Below are 18337 nucleotides of genomic sequence, written 5' to 3' on the forward strand. Positions count from 1 at the left end.
GTTGTAAAGACTCATATAACAATTCACGTACAGCTTGTATTTTATATGACGTATTTTTTCTAGCCACATAGCTTTTCATTTGTGCCCAAATGAGTTCAATTGGATTTAATTCGCAGTGGTAGGGTGGAAGTCTAAGGACTGTGATGTTTCGTCTTTCCGCCATTTTGTCAACTACGTATTTCTTGAACTTAGATTTGTGTTGCCGGGCAATTTTTAAAAGTTCTGCTTCAACCATTCCATCTTCGTAAGGCAGGGACTTATTCCGCAGCCAGTCAATGATATCCTGTTTCTTCCACGCAGTCGTTGGTAGTCTTTCAACTAGTCGTGAATGATAAGGTGCATTATCTAATACTATAATTGAGTTTGGTGGTATATGTTCAATCATCTGCTCAAAATACTCTTCGAAAACATCAGCTGTCATCTCCTCGTGATAATCTTTTGTGCTTTTGGATTCAAATTCCAACAAACCATGCTTAGCAAATCCTTTTTCACTGCCAATGTGAGAAACTATTAATCTACTGCCTTTACCAGAGGGTGGGGAAATACCAGTAGACCAACCTTCCATAAAGGCTTGTCTGGAGCTTGATATATTTTTATCTGTCCAAATTTTTGTGAGAGTATGACCTGCGTTTACCCACGTTTCGTCCTGATAGTAAATTGGCCTTCCTTCAGCCCGAAATGTTCGTATAGATCTTAGATACTTTCTTCTCCAACATATTATCTCTTCCCGGTCAATCAAAAGGAATTTTCGGTCTGGTTTCTCCCACCAGAAATTTAATTCTTTTAAAACTTGCCACAATTTGGTTCGTCCGACATGAGGCAAATCCGGGTCGTCTCTAACTTCTTGTAAAATTTTGTTTAAGTTGGGTATTTTTTTTTTGTAAAAAAATTCGTGAATTTTCCTTCGAATACCATTTTTGGCAAATTCATCAATTTCAATAGGTTTTCTCCCCCTCTTTAAGTATTCGTTTGTATTTGGGTTAGCTATACCTTTTTTTTTCTTTCTGATAGGAACCTATATATTGTTGACTCCCCTACGCCCGTCATGTTGGCACAACTCTTGATTAAGATGCTGAAAAAAAGACAAGGAAGACTTGATTCTGAAAAGGAAAGCCATGAGGGATACTAAAAAGCAAGAGAAGGAAAAGAACAAATCACAGTTTCCTAGAAAGAGGAAAACCATCAGAACTAATGTTTTACCTGAACGAAATGGTAAGCAATTGATTTCTATATATACTATTGGCAACTTAAAATTCAATTTTTTACCGTAGATACCCAAAAAGAAAAAAACAAACTCAGTGGAGACCAATGCATCTAAGCGACAATTCAAAACAAGTTGCAGAAAATGAGAAATATGTTTTACACAAATTAGGTAAACAGGTATATTTAGACCTCGCTTTGAGTTTGACTATCACTTTTTCAGGATCAACTATTATGAAAAAGGGTATAAGAAAGAACAAGTTAACTGCCACCTTGACATCTGATGTGTCTACAACAGTAGAATGTGATTATAGGTTCTTATGTAATAGTCAGATAACAGAAGAAGTACTTTTCTGCCATTGTCACCAATATAGAAGACGATGAATATGAGGTTGAAGCTATGGCCCCACTTAGCCCCAATTTGTTCAAATGGCCGGTTCCTGAAGACCACATTTGGTACAATAAAAATCAGATCACGGAAGCAATTTTACCACCGATTTTGAAAAAACTTGGATGCTATGAATGTCAAGAAATTAACAAATATAACTAATCTTTATGCTATACTTATAATACATTGTATTTGTTCTTTGCAATATATGCCGGTATATTGATTTTTATGCCATTCTCTTATTTATTCAGAAATCTATTTACTTTGTTCATTCACTAGATCATGTGAGTTTATTTACTAGGATTGGGCGTTCATTTACTAGGAATTCATGCATTAATTACATTTAATTTTGATTTTGTTGCAATAACATTGCATTAACTGAAATTTAATAATAAAATTTGAAAATTGATTATTTCAGCATCACATAGAAATTTAGTTGACGTAAATATTTATTATGATGTAATAATTATGATGATTTGAAAATCAACAATGCCTTAACCGTTCATTTACTGGTGCTTCTACCCTATAATAAAAATCTAGTTGTCAAACCCGTTAAAAAACTACTTTTGCTTGGTTGTGAAATATTCAATATTAAAACCCAGAGGCATATAAAGAGGCATTAAGAAACGTTTTAATTACTCTCCTAAAAGGAATGATGAATATCGTATACCATCACATTTATTCCAATCATTTATTATAATCAATGCTGAACAAGTAACAAAATGATTTTTCTTAAAGCTGATGAATATGTATGATTCAATCTGTGCCCGATACAACTGTTTTTCCATCACTAAATTAATTCCCATTTAAAAAACCAACACTAACGATTAATCCATTAATCTTTCAATATTTCAAATTCTTATTTGTTGATAATTCAGATGTGAATAATTAGGCATCAAAATAATTTCTGCGGCGTGAATATTTATGATTTTCCGCTGCATTTTTTCTTCTAATGGATGCTCATTAATATACTTCTTTTTGATAAATCTATTGAAAGATGATATATGTCCTAGCATGTACCGGAGGTTGACCGTTCTTTAAACCAGAAGCGTCGAGCATAATGACTTCTTGAGAAACATAATGCTGTACAAGTCGTAATTTCGAATCTTCAAGAAAAAATATCATGGAATGAATTGTGATGATGCTGTCTTTAAGGAACGAAACCCTACAGTGCTTTCCAAATGTAACATTACCTGTTTGTTAATTCGATTAATGGTTTTTTATATTGGCTACAAGAAAAAAATTAAATAGCATTGGGATTCGATGAGAGATTCATTATTCATAGATGGTTTGAAAATTATTTGTCTAACAGAATACAGTTTCTGTATCTAGGAAAAAATGTCCGTTCATTGAAAACTATTACTTGTGGTGTTCCACAAGGGTCTATTTTGGGTTCAGTTTTAATTTTGATTCATATAAATTATTTTTCCAAATTGTTGTTGAGAGGAAATATTAAATTATACGCGGATGACACAACATTACTTTATTTATTTCTGACCGGGATATTATAAGCTTATATCGTCATAGTTACGCTATCAATAAAGAGGGTCATAACTCCCTTGGGACATTATAGATTTTATAATTCCCTCTACCTTTTACAAGTAAAAATAAATAGAAATGAAAACTGAACCATATTTTATTTATTCACGTCATTACAAATAATAAATGTACAATTTTGAAATGTTCCCTGAAAATTACTTCCGCCACTGGAAACAATTTCTTCTTTTGTATGGCTGGAGCTTCTGTTCACTACAGTCGAGGTACCTGCCACTTCTGATGACAAAGTAGACAACATACGCGCCGTTTTATTTCTCAATTCGATGCTATCCTCCAAATACCCCTCCGCCACCGTGGAACTTTTCCAACCTCCGTGTCTTTTTAAGTTAGTCATAGTTGCTCCTGCATTGGCTAGAGCAGTAGCAGAAGTGTGACGAAGGCAATGTCCCGTATAGGAAGATGAGTTTGGCAATCCTAAATACATTGCGATTTTGCTGGGGATTTTCCCAAACATGTTTTTTCCAATTGGCTGAGATGTACATTTATTTTGTCGGAAGCTCAAAAAAAATCGTTCAATACCTTTAGGACGCAAAGATATATAAAGTCTTAATAAAGGCAAAGCGGAGAACTCTTTTTCATCCACAACTGTAAATTTCTTCGATACACCAGTTTTACTTTTCGGTACGTTCACTACCATAACGGAATCCCGGTCCTCTATATCCGATATCTTCATATTCAAAAGTTCCTGACTTCTGCATCCTCCAAAATAACCCATAATCAAAACAACCTATAACAAAAAAAAAAGGAAATAAATACACACAAAAAGGAAAATAAGAAAAAAATTACCTTATGCAATAAATGAATATCATTAGGAGCGTCCTTTAGGAATCTGATAACATCTTTAGGAGATAAAACAGCAGACTTTTTCGGCTTATAACTCTTACTCTTCCGTTTCAAAAAAGCCTGTAGTTCATTGAACTTGGTGATATCTCGTTTCTCATGTATAGTCACCATCGATTTTAGCATTGACCATTTAGTCCATAAAGAATTCGGACTATACGTTTCTGACTGAAACGAATAAACACAATTACTACCAAATCTACCGAAAAACATAGAAAATTCCTTACCAGTTCTTGAAAATATGCCAGAAATACAGTTTCAGTGACATCTTTTGGCATAACATTTTTCCGTGTAAGCCAGTCCAGATATATCTTGTATTCATTTTGGTATACGGCTTCACTTTTCGATGGAATTAATGATTCTCTTGCTTGTTCAGCTTTTTTCAAAATATCCTCCATTATATTTGGGGTAGAAAACACGTTTTCACCGCAAACACAGCTTGATAACAAAGTTCTGTTTATAAACAAGTAACATAGCAACAACGTAGCAACAAGAAAACTCTACTATAGTCAACGGTACCTGATTCAAATATACCGGGAAGGTAATGAATTGGTACATTTTTCCGTTTCAAAAATGAACAAAATTTTATTGAAATCGGTCAGAAATAAAATTATCTATGTACCACGGGAATTAATGAGCCTTAATAACCTCAGGCAATTGCTGTCCCTCGGGCCAGAGGCCCTCGGGACGCAAACTTTGCCATCGGTAATTAAGGCCCTCCTAATTCCCTTGATACATAAATAACTATTTTCTAGTGATACTAAAGAAATTCGCAGTAACATGATTAATGACATTATATTGCTAACCTCTTGGTTAAATCATCATAAATTAAGTTTGATTTATGAAAAGTCTTCTTTAATGTTGGTATTTAAGAATAAAATCACAAAAAAGAGAATTTGGATTTCGACAACAAAATTATTGAATATTGTCAAAATACTAAACTTTTAAGACTATGCATTTATAAAAGTATCTGCTGGAATACTATCATTGAGATGTTAAAATAAATCAAACCCATTTAAGAAATATTATTTAGGTTTAGAAATTTCATTCCGTTGAAATATCTCAAATGTATAATTTCTGTTTGGTATATTCGAATCTACAATATTTAATTTTAATTTGGGAAACAGCTAATTTATCAATAATAAATCCTCTTAAGAAATTGCAAATTGAAATAGAAAAATGTATATTCAAATGACCATATCTTGAACCTACGTCAATTTATATATACCACGTGATTATTTAGATATTCAGTCCATTTTTCAATTGGAAATTTGTTGTTTCAGTCATTTTGTTGAAAAAAATTACGAACATTCGAATTTGGATTTCAATCAAATAAATACAATTCATGATTATAATACAAGACGAACAAAAATACTACTATTGTCTGTTCAGAAATGAGAGAGACTACAGCAGCATATCTATATATGTATATACACACATCGGAAAAGTCTAGGGATATTTTTATAACATACTAAATATCATAAAAATAAATGCATGAGGTCGTTTAATTTCGATTAAATTGGTACACTTGACCACCCTGTAGATTTCTATGGGTTGAACAAAGTCTGCAAAAACGGTAACTGTAAACGGTAACCGATTTTTCATCAAGTTTTTTACAAACTGTAGGTTTTCGGCTAAAATGAATAATCTGAAAGTGTCGAGTTTGTACATTCTATGCAGTTCTTGCTCAGCAATTAAACTGGAAATATTGTGCTTTAACATGGAACGCCATCACTTACCATTGGCTGAGATGAATAGAGCTGTAGGGCTTCTTCAAGGTGGCATGCGACAAAATGATGTAGCTCTTCGTTTGGGGGTCTCCCAAAGTGTTATCAGTCGATTGTGGCGGCGTTTCCGTGAAACTGGCAGTCCAGCCGAACAACATCCAGGGCGAGGACGCGCTACAACTGCAGTTCGAGACCGATTTTTGGTCTTAACCGCGAGAAGACAACCGACAATCACAGCACCTGAGTTGGTTGTGTTGCAGCAGACGCACCAGGTAACCATTGGTCGTGATACTGTCAGAAATCGACTGCGTGAAGCAGATCTCCACAACAGAAGGCCACTTAGATGTCCACCTTTGTCGAGAGGCAATCGCGGTAGAAGATTAGAGTGGTGTCAAGAACATCAAAACTGGGATGCAGATGATTGGGCCACAATTTTGTTTACAGACGAATCCAGATTTGGATTTCATCTAGATTCTCGTCGAGTAAGACTGTGGAGACGACCTGGAAATAATGAACGTTTGAGACACGTCCAGCTAGTCCACACATACAGAGGTGGTACAGTAATGCTATGAGGCGGAATCATGATCGGCGACAGTACCGATCTCGTTTTTCCAAATCGCTCCCCCACAGCTCGACAGTACCTCAACACCATTCTTCTACCTATCGTCCGTCCGTTTGCTGGTGCTGTTGGTGAAAACTTCCACCTTATGCACGATAATGCTCGTCCACATGTCGCGCGTCTAATGACTGACTGGCTCACCAACGAAGGAGTTGATGTATTGCCATGGCCAGCACAATCACCGGACCTGAATCCCATCGAGCATGTGTGGGACATGCTTCAACGAAGAATTACTCCGCATATGGGGAACATTCACACAACGTTTCAATTGAGAGAGCTTTTAATCGCTGAATGGGCAAATGTACCTCAACAAGACATTGACAATCTCATTTTGTCGATGCACGATAGATGTAGGGCCGTAATAAACCAGCGTGGAGGCCATACTTTGTACTGATTCCAATTTTTTTTGTATTATGATGTTTTTTCGGGGTGCCAAAGAAGAGCCATATTTTTTTTAGTTTTGCTTATATGCGCACTCAGTATTTTTGACCATTTAATAAATTTTGTTGTAAGTTACATTCGTTTAATAATCACCCGACAACTTTTTTTCCCTAAAGCGATCTAAAAAAAAAAATTATTGCCATTTTTAAAAATATCCCTAGACTTTTCCGATGTGTGTATTTTAGTGCCATAGGCGTACTGCATTGAAATTATTCACTCTCAACGAATTGAATAAATGAATTTATACGACGAAAATACAATATTTATTCTTGAAAAATATCATTCATAACAAACTAAATAACAAATCTACTATAACAAATGTTAAAATATGTCCAGTAGTAACCAAGAAATTCTCCAACAAATAAGTATTCAGTTGAAGGGATTGAAAAAACATTGTTTTTTTGAAGGCGGTATAAATAGATATTCCTTTGAATTATACTGTCAACAGACACATCGCACCCATCAAAAAGACCGACTTGGCTTTTTAGCGGGGTTATTCGTGATATTCTTCAGTTTACTTTGAGAGCGCGTTGAATAAACAGTTATACAACATGGAAGCTAGTTGTTTGGGAATCGTGAAGCGTCCGAAATTTTCACCATTGAATATAAAGGAAAAAACAATTGTTATGAATGTATATAATTCTTTAAGAATACAATATCAGCCCGAATTCTCAAGGAACTCGAGGAAAACAACAACTTTTTCGAGCCGAAAGTATCCATTGGTAGAAAGGGTTTGGTTATCGATGAAGAAGTGTAGAATTCTATTAGGAGAACAGTACACTCTTTTTACATAAAAAACGAAATACCTACATTAAATAAAGTTTTGTCAGTTATTCGTGAAGACAGTTTTCTTCCTGATATAAGAAGAACTCGATTATGGAATTTATTACATGAGCTGAATTTCACTTTTGAAAAGCAAAATAGAAACAGCATGTTAATAGAAAAATCAGAGATTGTAGAATGGAGAAGAAACTATTTAAAAGAAATAAAGAATGCCAGGGCGCTAGGTAAATCTATTTTTTATTTGGATGAAACATGGGTCAATGAGGGTCATACCGTCTCGAAGGTTTGGCAATATCAGAACATCAAAAGTGGAAGACAAGCCTTTATGGAAGGTTGGTCCACTGATTTGAAAATTCCAGTTGGAAAAGGTCGTCTTCTCATCATCACTCACATAGGCAGCAGTGAAGGATTAGTGAAAGATGGATTGATGGTGTTTGAATCGAAGAAAAATGGGGATTATCATCAAGAAATGGATGCCACAGTATTCGAAGAACGGTTTAAAAACAATCTTGTAAAACTTTCGCAGGGATCCGTAATAGTAATGGATAACGTAAGTTGCCACAGTAGACGAGTCGAGAAGCTGCCGACGTCGTGGTGGAAGAAAGCAGATATTACTGAGTGGTTACAAATGAAAGCGATTCCTTTTGAATCGACCATGTTGAAAGCGGAGCTCCTAAACTTAGCTAAACGTCATAAGTCAAAATTAGTCAGGTATGTCACCGATGAGATGGCGAAGACTAAAGGAATGTCGGTTCTTCGGTTGCCGCCTTATCACTGGGGATTGAATCCAATAGAGTTGGTTTGAGCTCAAGTTAAAGGATTCATCGCAAAGAATAATGAGACCTTCAAGCTGTGTGAAGTAAGGAGAAACCTAAACAGTGCTCTGGAAACAGTCGACCAAAAAGCTTGGGAAAAATGTATCCACAAAACAATCAGAATCGAAGCAGATATGTGGGATCTGGATGATCGCATAGACTCATTATCAGAAAAAAATATTCCAGTTGTCATCTATTAGTGAAGAATTACTCAACGAATCCCTGTAGCCTTTTTTCAGATTAAAATTATGGCAATGTCTTATTAGAAGTAAGTATTCCCATTAAATTGTTTCTGAATCAACTATAAAATTCTATAAGGAATATGAATCTTCATTTCCATACCAACAAGAATATATAAAGTGTATCTCTCAGTGCAGTCACACTTTTCTACTTCCTGAAAATGTCAAAGTCGAAGCCGAAACGTCGAACAACGCAAAATTTTGAACGCCGTTCAACTCGAAATCAAATGTTCAAATTTCTAAACGCGAAAATCTATTTATTTGTATATTTATCTGGTGATGTTTCGAATACTTTATCCATCTTCATTATCATACCGACGATCAATTTGATATTATCAGTGGCAATGATAATAATAATATCAAATTTATTTACATCAAAAGACGAATCATAACTACAAATTATAATGTTTTGATTTAAATGGGTTGGATAAAGAAACTGGATAGAGTCTCTAAAACGTCACCAGATGATACATATTTCTTTTAATATGCAAAATTTTTCAAATTCAAGTTAATGACAAATTCGATTTTTTTCCAAAAAGCTAATTTATCAAATGCAGTAACTTTCTACATTTGTATTTATTTGTAAATTTAATATTCTGATTATTTTATAGATCTGTAGAAGGTAACAATTCTAAATAATAAAATCTATTTCAAATATAAATTGTCCTTTCCAAAATAAAAATTAGTTTTCACCATATTTAAATTATCTTCTCATCACACAGAATATATCAATGGAAAATTTATATTAATACCCCCAGTCCGACGTCTATTAATATTATCTTAAACGTAATAACAGAAAAAACATCGAGCGGTTCTTTTTGCGGTATTTTCACATTCTTTGTCGGTGTTTTTGCGTTCTTTGTCGCATATCCCTATTTTAATGGCTCGTTAGCTGCGTCCTCAAGAGATATAGAGGGTAGACATATCTCAATGATTTTGTGGGTGAATTGCAGTGCTATGTTGCTTTCTTTGCTGTAGCGACATGTTTGCCTTCTTGAAATTCTTTTACTTTCAGACAATATTGAACGAACTATAGTTGAATCATATCGCTCAAAATTTGGGGGGAAATCAACATTTCATTTAGGAGTTGAAATATGTAATAATCTTCCAGAGAAGTTGAAAATCGGCTTGTGGAATATGACCGATTATGAGATTATACATATGTAATATATCTCAGTTTTAATATTTTAGTGTGGTCTACAGAAGTAAAAAGTAACGAATTTGTCCAAACCAGTTTACAGGAATTTAATTTCAATGTTTATTGACAGGTTCTTGATGAAAAAAATAAATAATTATATTACATGTGGTATTAAAATTTCAATTTTGCTAATCGGGACTTCATATTCGTTTCAGTATGCAAAGTCATTGACCCAAATGATTTCGTGAAACTGTTTTCGAAATTTTACTACATAATCCTCTGCCACATATAATTTGTAGTGGATTACCAATTATTGATGTCATCTTAATATTTGTTTTTCATTTATAATGTGGTTGCTTCCTTCCTTCAGATAGACATGGAATTGTAGTAAATTCACTTGCCACATACGTGCATTTTTGAAAAGTTCATCATGATGTTTGGATTCCCTAAAGTTACTATTTATGTATATGTGTATATTGGATTGCACTTCATTTTATTTAGGAATTACAACTGTAGTAATAATTTAATAATTTCCGTAAAGTCATTCATATAGTTTCCTCTATTTTGAAAATATCTTCTTTAACATGATTTCCTTCATCGTCTTTAAATTAATCAAGAATATTAATTTACGTTTCTTCGCTAGCAGAAGCTTTGTTATTTATTCAAAACCGAACGATTATGAACTGTTAGTTTGCAGTGTATTCATTGGCCTGCGTGCGATATTATAATGAAGCGCGACTTTTCTTGAGCACCAAGAAGTAAATAAACATACGGTTTGTTAGCGCTAGAGTGGTAAAAACGAGATTTTTTCAAATACCCGCTTTCAGAGATGTTCTGGGTAATGGTGAAGTGTATTCATGAATTGTTTCGCTTGACTTGTTCACCGTTTTCTTTAGCGTCTGCTAAAACACTTGTCGGAAACGACTCTACGTGTGAGTCCTGCTTTTTATGAGGAAACCGAATTCTTCGACTTCCTGATAAACAAGGAATCAATGGGCAAATATTGGCTGTGAACGGAAAGAAACATTTCATTTCCTTTATTGTAATTAAGTCTATCGGTACATCCGAAATAATTTGTATAGTTAATGTACCATTTCATTGACATCCCGTTTTCCCGATTGCTTAATAAATTATATTTGGAGAAAATCAAGTTGTTGATTGCTAATTGAAAAAAAAACAAAGAAATATTGTTATAGATGAAGGAATCCACCCGTTAAATACTTTTTTCTGCATACGCAGAAGAGACATATGTTTTTTTACTGAAAATGATGGACAGCAAGGAAAGAAGAAAATATCCCTATCAATCTATAGGTTTCCCTGTATTTTAGTAATTCATTTAAAAAGATTCTCTCCAACGGAAAGATTCAAAGGCAAATTGAATGTTGCATACAGCTTTCTTTAGAAGAATTAGATATGAGCCATTATGCAGCAGACATTGTGGCTCCTTGTCGTTACAATCTATATGCACTTTCGAATCACAGTGGGACTACTTACAACGGGCATTACACAGCATATTGCAGACACCCAATAGTGGCACGTGGAATGAATACAACGATTCACACGTGTCCCCAATTTCACCAAAATCGCTGGTGACTGAGGAGGCATATGCCCTCTTTTATGAACAGGGGGGAACAAAGCAGCACTTTTGAGGTGTTTTTTCCTTCTCTCTTTTAATGAGCTAAACTATGTTAATTGATTCATATTTCATGATTCTTATATATATTCATTAGCTGAAATACAGATTTTCATTGATTGAAGAGAAACGAATTTCACCATTTCAAATACAATGATTTATTATGAGACATTGTTGAGATCTTTTATGTTTTAACAAATGTTTCAGTCATTCTAAAGCACACAATGGGAAGTTATTTAGAAATCATAGTTATCTTGAACGTTTCATGTACAATAATAAATGTCTTCACACCTTGATTTTGAATAAATATCTTAGAAGTTGTCTCACAATTGATATTTGACGCTATAAAATAAATTGAAGCGGCCTCACATACGGAAAAACATTTTTTTATTAAGTAGGACATGTCCTAATATAAAATATTAACACAAACATGTTTCTAGACTAACAGTAATACTAGATACTAAAATACAAAAAATAAAATAATGTCAAATATACAGTGTAACCCATTTTTAATGGAAACACCCCCCTAAAATTTTAAATGTTTATTAAAGTTTCAGGGCATACTACGATATTTTTTCTTAGTCTTTTTTATTGAAAAAATCACTACGTCACTGTATTCAAAGTGCCTCTAAATGGGTGTAACCAAAATTTCATGAAAAAATATTCATTATTAACAAAGCTATGACGTCTCAAAAATTCGAAAACTCACACAGCTAACAGTCACAATATACCATTTTTTTCATGATTTCAACAATAAAGTGCCGCCAGATGAAAAAAAAACAAATAGCGTAAATATTTTTAATGAAAATAACGGAATTACATTCACACAATTCAACTAACAATGAAGCAAAAAATTTTAATGAACGTAACTAATAACTAATTATTGAAATGTTTCGATTCAGTGCAACAATTCATTCTAACTCATATTCTAGTAGCCTCTACTAATCCACCATGTATTTCGATACATGTGTCGTAGCGCTTACGAATGTTTCTGATTACGTTCCTTAGTTCTTGAGGGCTAATATCTGCACATACCTGTCGAATCCTTGCACAAAGTTCATTTCTATCTCTTGAGCGGTTTTTGTAAACCTTTTGTGTGAGAAGTCCCCAGAGAAAAAAGTCCAAAACTGTGAGGTCTGGAGATCTGGTTGGCCACTCTATAAACGGACTACCACGTCCTATCCATCGGTTTGGAAAATGTTCGTTAAGCCATTGCCTCACAGCTCTGGCATAATGAACTGAACACCCATCTAACTGGACAATTAAATTTGATCGTTCATTGATTGGCAGCTCGTGAATAGCATCCCAAAACTATGTGTTTAAGAATTCTAGAAACCTCTGCGCATTAATGTTTTCCTCAAAAAAGAAAGAACCAATAATTCGTTCGTTCAGTATCCCACACCAGACGTTGATTTTTTGGGAATACTGGCTTTTACAGTTTATTACCCAGTTAGGATTATCCGCTGCCCAATAGCGACAATTCTGTGATGACACTACTCCATTTGAAGTGAAAGTAGCTTCGTCGGTATATAAAATATTCTTTAGGAAATTTCTATTGTTTAAATATTCCCCTTGGGCCCATAAACAATATTTCAGGCGTCTTGCTTCGTCGCCTTCTTGAAGTGTGTGTAAAAATTTTGGCTTGAAAGGTTTAATATTCTTCGCCTTGAGACATCTCCGAATAGTTTCTCGTGGAATATTCAAATCTAAAGTGGCATTCCTTATACTGGCATTAGGATTATTTCCGAAATAATCTAAAATGATTTGATCATTTCTGTCATTCCTGTTTCGTCTTTGTACAGGATTACTTTTTAACATCATTTTTGATACTGCACCAGTTTCATTGAATATTTTATTTACCGTACGGCAGCTAATACGAGGACGATCTGGATGTCTCTCATTAAATACTCTACAAACCTCTCTAGCACTTCTAACGTAATCTCCCGAAAGGCGTACAATTTCAATTTTCTCTCTTACGCTCAATCTTGCAGCCATGACACAAAATAATTCGAAGAACTGTAACGTGAATATTGTTAACAATAGTATACTTAAATCTTTCACAAGTGTCAAACTGTAATATCATTAACATGGCAACTAAGATTCAAATTGAAATATTAGGTCTTAGTTTTAGTTAATTTGTGTGAAAACTTGAATGTAATTCCGTTATTTTCATTAAAAATATTTACGCTATTTGTTTTTTTTATCTGGCGGCACTTTATTGTTGAAATCATAACAAAAATATTCTCATGGCTATATCTGTTGATATAGGGTGTTTTTTGTGACTGTTAGCTGTGTGAGTTTTCGAATTTTTGAGTTGTCATAACTTTGTTAATAATGAATATTTTTTCATGAAATTTTGGTCACACCTCTTTAGAGGCACTCTGAATCCAGTGGCGTAGTGATTTTTTCAATAAAAAAATCGCTAATAAAAAATCTCGATTTTCGACTAAGAAAAAATATCGTAGTATGCCCTGAAACTTCAATAAACATTTTAAATTTTGTCCCAAGGTAGACCTTTCAGTAATTGACATTTGAAAAAAAAAATTAAAATCGGTTTACAACTTCAAATTTTAGGGGGGTGTTTCCATTAAAAATGGGTCACACTGTATAAATTTATGTAAACGGGATTGAGTATGTTGGAATACATTCTGAAGATTCATAGTGACTAGATTTATAGTGACTGGATACCGGCGCTATAGACGTGATGAGGAAAGGTTGCAATTGCTTGGACTTTGTTCAACATTTTCAATCACTTGAATTATTGAGGTCATATTTTTGTTTTGTGTTGTCTTTATGTAGACATGAGCTCACTTATTTTAAAATCGATTGTTTCCCTGTAAGGAGAATCCATTTTTTACTTCCTGAAACTATTTTAATGTTCCTTAATGCGTACTTCGGGTGTTCTTGGACCAAAAATTCTTTTCGGTTTATAAAAACCCAAAGATTGTCGTAAACAAGCTGGATTTGAATTACAACTGCAAACAGAACTGAAAGTAATTATTTGAATTTGTAAAATACCATCGTTATTACAGTTACGAGGAAGGTGGAATAAATTAACCGGAAACTGTTCTCCAAGAAAGTGAGCAATTCGAATCGTTCGCGTTTTTTCAAGACACTCCTTCAAATAACATGTCATAAGAGCAAAACAAATCTCACAACTCCCCGTCTAATAAATAATAACAATATAAAACTGAATGTTTATGCAGCACGAGCCATTCATGTGGAGAATTCCTTTTATTTTGAAATTATATAGGTATTTAGAGTAATCTTTAACGATGCCTTCCGGCCATCGTTATAATTAGATGCGAGTGATTCTATAAATTAACGAGAAATCAGACGAGCAACTAGGCCGGAACCCAATTCATTTCTCTCTTTTCTTTCACAGACCGAAATCGGTTTATTGATCTGAATCGATCCTGGGAAGGACTAGCAAAAAGTTAACTTCGGATCGCAATATTTGATGAAACTTGATACTTCTACTTCCTCCCAAAATAACCAAAAATGTTACAAGATTGCAGTTTTAATCGCCCTGTAGGCAGAAGGTAGGTTTGGAGTTATTGGGCCTACTGCAACTACTTCCGTAACCTAGCAAGGATTTGTTGTGGTTCACTTCTGTTCAATCTCAACTTTAGTCCGTTCATAATTTGTCGATAGCACAAAATGAGGGCCCAAGTCATAAAACGGTCGTAAAACTCGTAAAATCATAGGCGGAGGTTCCTGAGGTGTTTATTCATTAAATATAAAGCTTCAGTTTATATTCGAAACTTGCCTTGAAAGGGTGAAGTTGTTACGAACGAAAATAATTTTTGGTTTAGTACATTTTTTAATCGCATTTAATTTACAAGAAATACAGACCCAACTTAAACAAAATTTTACAAGAAGTTAGAGACGACCCGGATTTGCCTCATGTCGGACGAACCAAATTGTGGCAAGTTTTGGAAGAATTAAATTTCCGGTGGGAGAAATCAGACCGAAAATCACTTTTGATTGACCGGGAAGAGATAATATGTTGGAGAAGAAAGTATCTAAGATCTATACGAAAATTTCGGGCTGAAGGAAGGCCAATTTACTATCAGGACGGAACGTGGGTAAACGCAGGTCATACTCTCACAAAAATTTGGACAGATAAAAATATATCAAGCTCCAGGCAAGCCTTTATGGAAGGTTGGTCTACTGGTATTTCCCCACCCTCTGGTAAAGGCAGTAGATTAATAGTTTCTCACATTGGCAGTGAAAAAGGATTTGCTAAGCATGGTTTGTTGAAATTTGAAAAGCACAAAAGACTATCACGAGGAGATGACAGCTGATGTTTTCGAAGAGTATTTTGAGCAGATGATTGAACATATACCACCAAACTCAATTATAGTATTAGATAATGCACCTTATCATTCACGACTAGTTGAAAGACTTCCAACGACTGCGTGGAAGAAACAGGATATCATTGACTGGCTGCGGAATAAGTCCCTGCCTTACGAAGATGGAATGGTTAAAGCAGAACTTTTAAAAATTGCCCGGCAACACAAATCTAAGTTCAAGAAATACGTAGTTGACAAAATGGCGGAAAGTCGAAACATCACAGTCCTTAGACTTCCACCCTACCACTGCGAATTAAATCCAATTGAACTCATTTGGGCACAAATGAAAAGCTATGTGGCTAGAAAAAATACGTCATATAAAATACAAGCTGTACGTGAATTGTTATATGAGTCTTTACAACATATTACAGAACAAAATTGGCGAGATGCAGTAAGACATGCAATAGAAGAAGAACAAAAAATGTGGGATCTTGACAATATAATTGATGCGACTGTAGAGACACAACCGCTAATTATTAACCTGCAAGACGACTCGGATTCCGAAGATGATCCTGTTTATTTTGAATTTGAATAGTTTTGTAAGTAATCGTAGTTTATATCATTTAAAAATAGGTATTAATTAAATAAATGTATCTTTTACAAATTGCAAGTAACTTATTATTTTTGAATAAAATAAAGAAATTTTCTAAAAATAAAAATACAGTTTACAGTACCTACAGTTTAAGAATATTAATATATTTATTTATTCAAAGTAACTAATGTTTTAATCATATACTCTACGACACTGGTCACTCATTTCCACTCAAAATACCTACATAATCGGATTAAAAGTTTTATAGCTGTATTGTATTTCTTCAGATACAAGGTGGGTTAGTCGAAAACATCTTAAACTGCCAGTTTTAGTTTGGTTTTTGTTATTATATCATATTAGCTGTCCTCTCTGTATTTCAGTTCTCTAATGAGGGTCAAACTTGCAGTGAGCTATCAACAAATTATGAACGGACTATAAATAACCCCAGCTTCGTCAGACCACCCAGAAGTACACGGCTCAACAAACAAAACACAAAATTTTTGGATTGATTTCTTTACTCAAACGTTGCAATAAGTTTGCATAACACTAGCCGTTGATAGTTTTAAGATGTTCAAGGTAGCCAATGAAAATTATCACACGCGCATCCCAAAAAACCGATGCTATGACCTTGCCTGCAGATAAAACAGTATTCGCCTTCATTAGAGCCGGTTTTCCCTTTTGAGTCCACTGTTCTGTATCTGTCTGTAGTGTAGGCAGGATGAGTGTAAGCCCACAGCGCTTAGGCTACATGTGACCCGTTGTACATCTTCCCGAGGAGTTGTCCTCCTAGTTCATCGTCCATCCTGTCCTTTCCAGGAAGTTGGACAAGTCACTAGGAAACATCTCCTTTATATTGACAGGTGTAGGCCAAGACTCGCCGAACACACACTCTCTTTGGCAACCTTGAGGTGTCTCACGGTGGCCTCCGCGAAGGTTTGGAAGGTGCAGCGACATTACTGTCGTTGCGCGGCTTCTTCAACCTTCTTGGGGTTCCCTCCGTGGAGGTGCACAAGTGAGGGGGCTTTCCTGCAGGGGCAGCCAGTTCCTTGTTGCAGGGACAGCCGGTTTTTTGTCTTTATTCAAGGCGGAGCTCTTGGGGCTCGCCGCAAGAAGTGTTCTTGCTGTTGGAGGTGGAGTATGGGAGGAGGAGTGTGCACTTATAGTTGCTGCCACTTCTGCCTCTTTCTCCTTTTGACCTTGGCGCCGAAAATGCGCTTACGCCTTGGCCTTTGTATTACATCAAGAGGTGATCTGCTATGTCCAGCCTCATTTCAAGCGGTAGAATGGGGTGGACATTTCTATTTATCCCCGGCCACCGTCTAAGTTTGAGGTGAGCACTTCTGTTCAGCCTGTTGTTGTTTCTGTACCTCTCTCGTCAGAAAAATCAATTTGGATTCCAGAGCAACAAGAGCACACATGATGCAATATTCTCTTTCCTGTTTGAGGTGTATTCCAATATGAATGATGGAGATGCTTCTGCAGCAGTGTTTTGTGACCTTACAAAAGCGTTTGACTGCGTTGATCATAAAATACTGCTACGTGAGCTGAATATCTATGGATGTAAAGGGATAACACTACGGTGGTTTGAGTCGTATCTCAATGGTTGCAGTCAGATTGTGAAAACGATTAAATGTTCAAACAAGTATTGATATAAATACTGGTGTACCACAGGGATCGGTTCTCGGTCCCATATTGTTCATGTTGTATATTAACGATTTGATGAACATAAGTATATGTGGAACATTCACTCTTTTCGCTGACGACACCATTATACTATAGTAAAGGTATAGATAAAGACATAGTAAAGGTATAGATATACTCAATGAGACAATAACTCATGATATACGAAAAATCAAGTATTTTTCTGTAGCGAGCGGTATCATTGAGAACAGGGAGTGTACTAAATTTCTGGGACTGTATATAGACGGTGGACTGAAATTTGATGCTCACATCAGAAAAATGAAAAGTAAAATTGCCACTGGCTGTTATGCAGTGAGAGTTATTGCTAGAGAATTGTGAGTTTATACTGCGAAAGCAGCATATCACGCTGTGGTAGAGTCTCCCTTAAGG

General features: G+C 35.0%; 2 protein-coding genes and 1 long non-coding RNA gene across 3 annotated transcripts; 2 read left to right on the top strand and 1 right to left on the bottom strand.

Annotated features, from left to right (window-relative positions):
* Nucleotides 1-775: 775 nt before the first annotated feature.
* On the top strand, nucleotides 776-1903 carry LOC141482867 (uncharacterized). Its single transcript, XR_012465767.1, has 3 exons — nucleotides 776-1212; nucleotides 1272-1372; nucleotides 1424-1903. It is a non-coding gene; the product is annotated as an uncharacterized lncRNA (long non-coding RNA).
* A 1303-nt stretch (nucleotides 1904-3206) lies between these two features.
* On the bottom strand, nucleotides 3207-4732 carry LOC141482868 (uncharacterized). The gene is made up of 3 exons (XM_074176743.1): nucleotides 4213-4732; nucleotides 3932-4153; nucleotides 3207-3872 (listed from the first exon to the last, which is right to left on the bottom strand). The coding sequence occupies exons 1-3, from the start codon at nucleotides 4381-4383 to the stop codon at nucleotides 3225-3227; spliced, it is 1041 nt and encodes a 346-aa protein (XP_074032844.1). The 5' UTR covers nucleotides 4384-4732; the 3' UTR covers nucleotides 3207-3224.
* A 2368-nt stretch (nucleotides 4733-7100) lies between these two features.
* On the top strand, nucleotides 7101-15687 carry LOC141482863 (uncharacterized). Its single transcript, XM_074176724.1, has 4 exons — nucleotides 7101-7137; nucleotides 7422-7494; nucleotides 7541-7617; nucleotides 15269-15687. The coding sequence occupies exons 1-4, from the start codon at nucleotides 7101-7103 to the stop codon at nucleotides 15685-15687; spliced, it is 606 nt and encodes a 201-aa protein (XP_074032825.1).
* The last annotated feature ends 2650 nt before the right edge of the window (nucleotides 15688-18337 follow it).

The sequence above is a fragment of the Leptinotarsa decemlineata genome, unplaced genomic scaffold (assembly GCF_025532065.1).
Source record: "Leptinotarsa decemlineata unplaced genomic scaffold, Ldec_3_MD MMD2_tig00002082_RagTag_RagTag, whole genome shotgun sequence".
Classification (NCBI taxonomy): domain Eukaryota; kingdom Metazoa; phylum Arthropoda; class Insecta; order Coleoptera; family Chrysomelidae; genus Leptinotarsa; species Leptinotarsa decemlineata.

Bases quoted from the DNA above. Each gene is read 5' to 3' on its own strand.
- LOC141482868 (XM_074176743.1), bottom strand. From the start codon at position 4,383: ATGGAGGATATTTTGAAAAAAGCTGAACAAGCAAGAGAATCATTAATT. The intron at 4,154-4,212 runs GTAAGGAATTTT...TATTCGTTTCAG, and splicing joins TGGCATATTTTCAAGAACTG to TCAGAAACGTATAGTCCGAA. The intron at 3,873-3,931 runs GTAATTTTTTTC...TTTTTGTTATAG, and splicing joins ATATTCATTTATTGCATAAG to GTTGTTTTGATTATGGGTTA.
- LOC141482863 (XM_074176724.1), top strand. From the start codon at position 7,101: ATGTCCAGTAGTAACCAAGAAATTCTCCAACAAATAA. The intron at 7,138-7,421 runs GTATTCAGTTGA...TAATTCTTTAAG, and splicing joins AGAAATTCTCCAACAAATAA to AATACAATATCAGCCCGAAT. The intron at 7,618-15,268 runs GTTTTCTTCCTG...AAGAAGTTAGAG, and splicing joins GTCAGTTATTCGTGAAGACA to ACGACCCGGATTTGCCTCAT.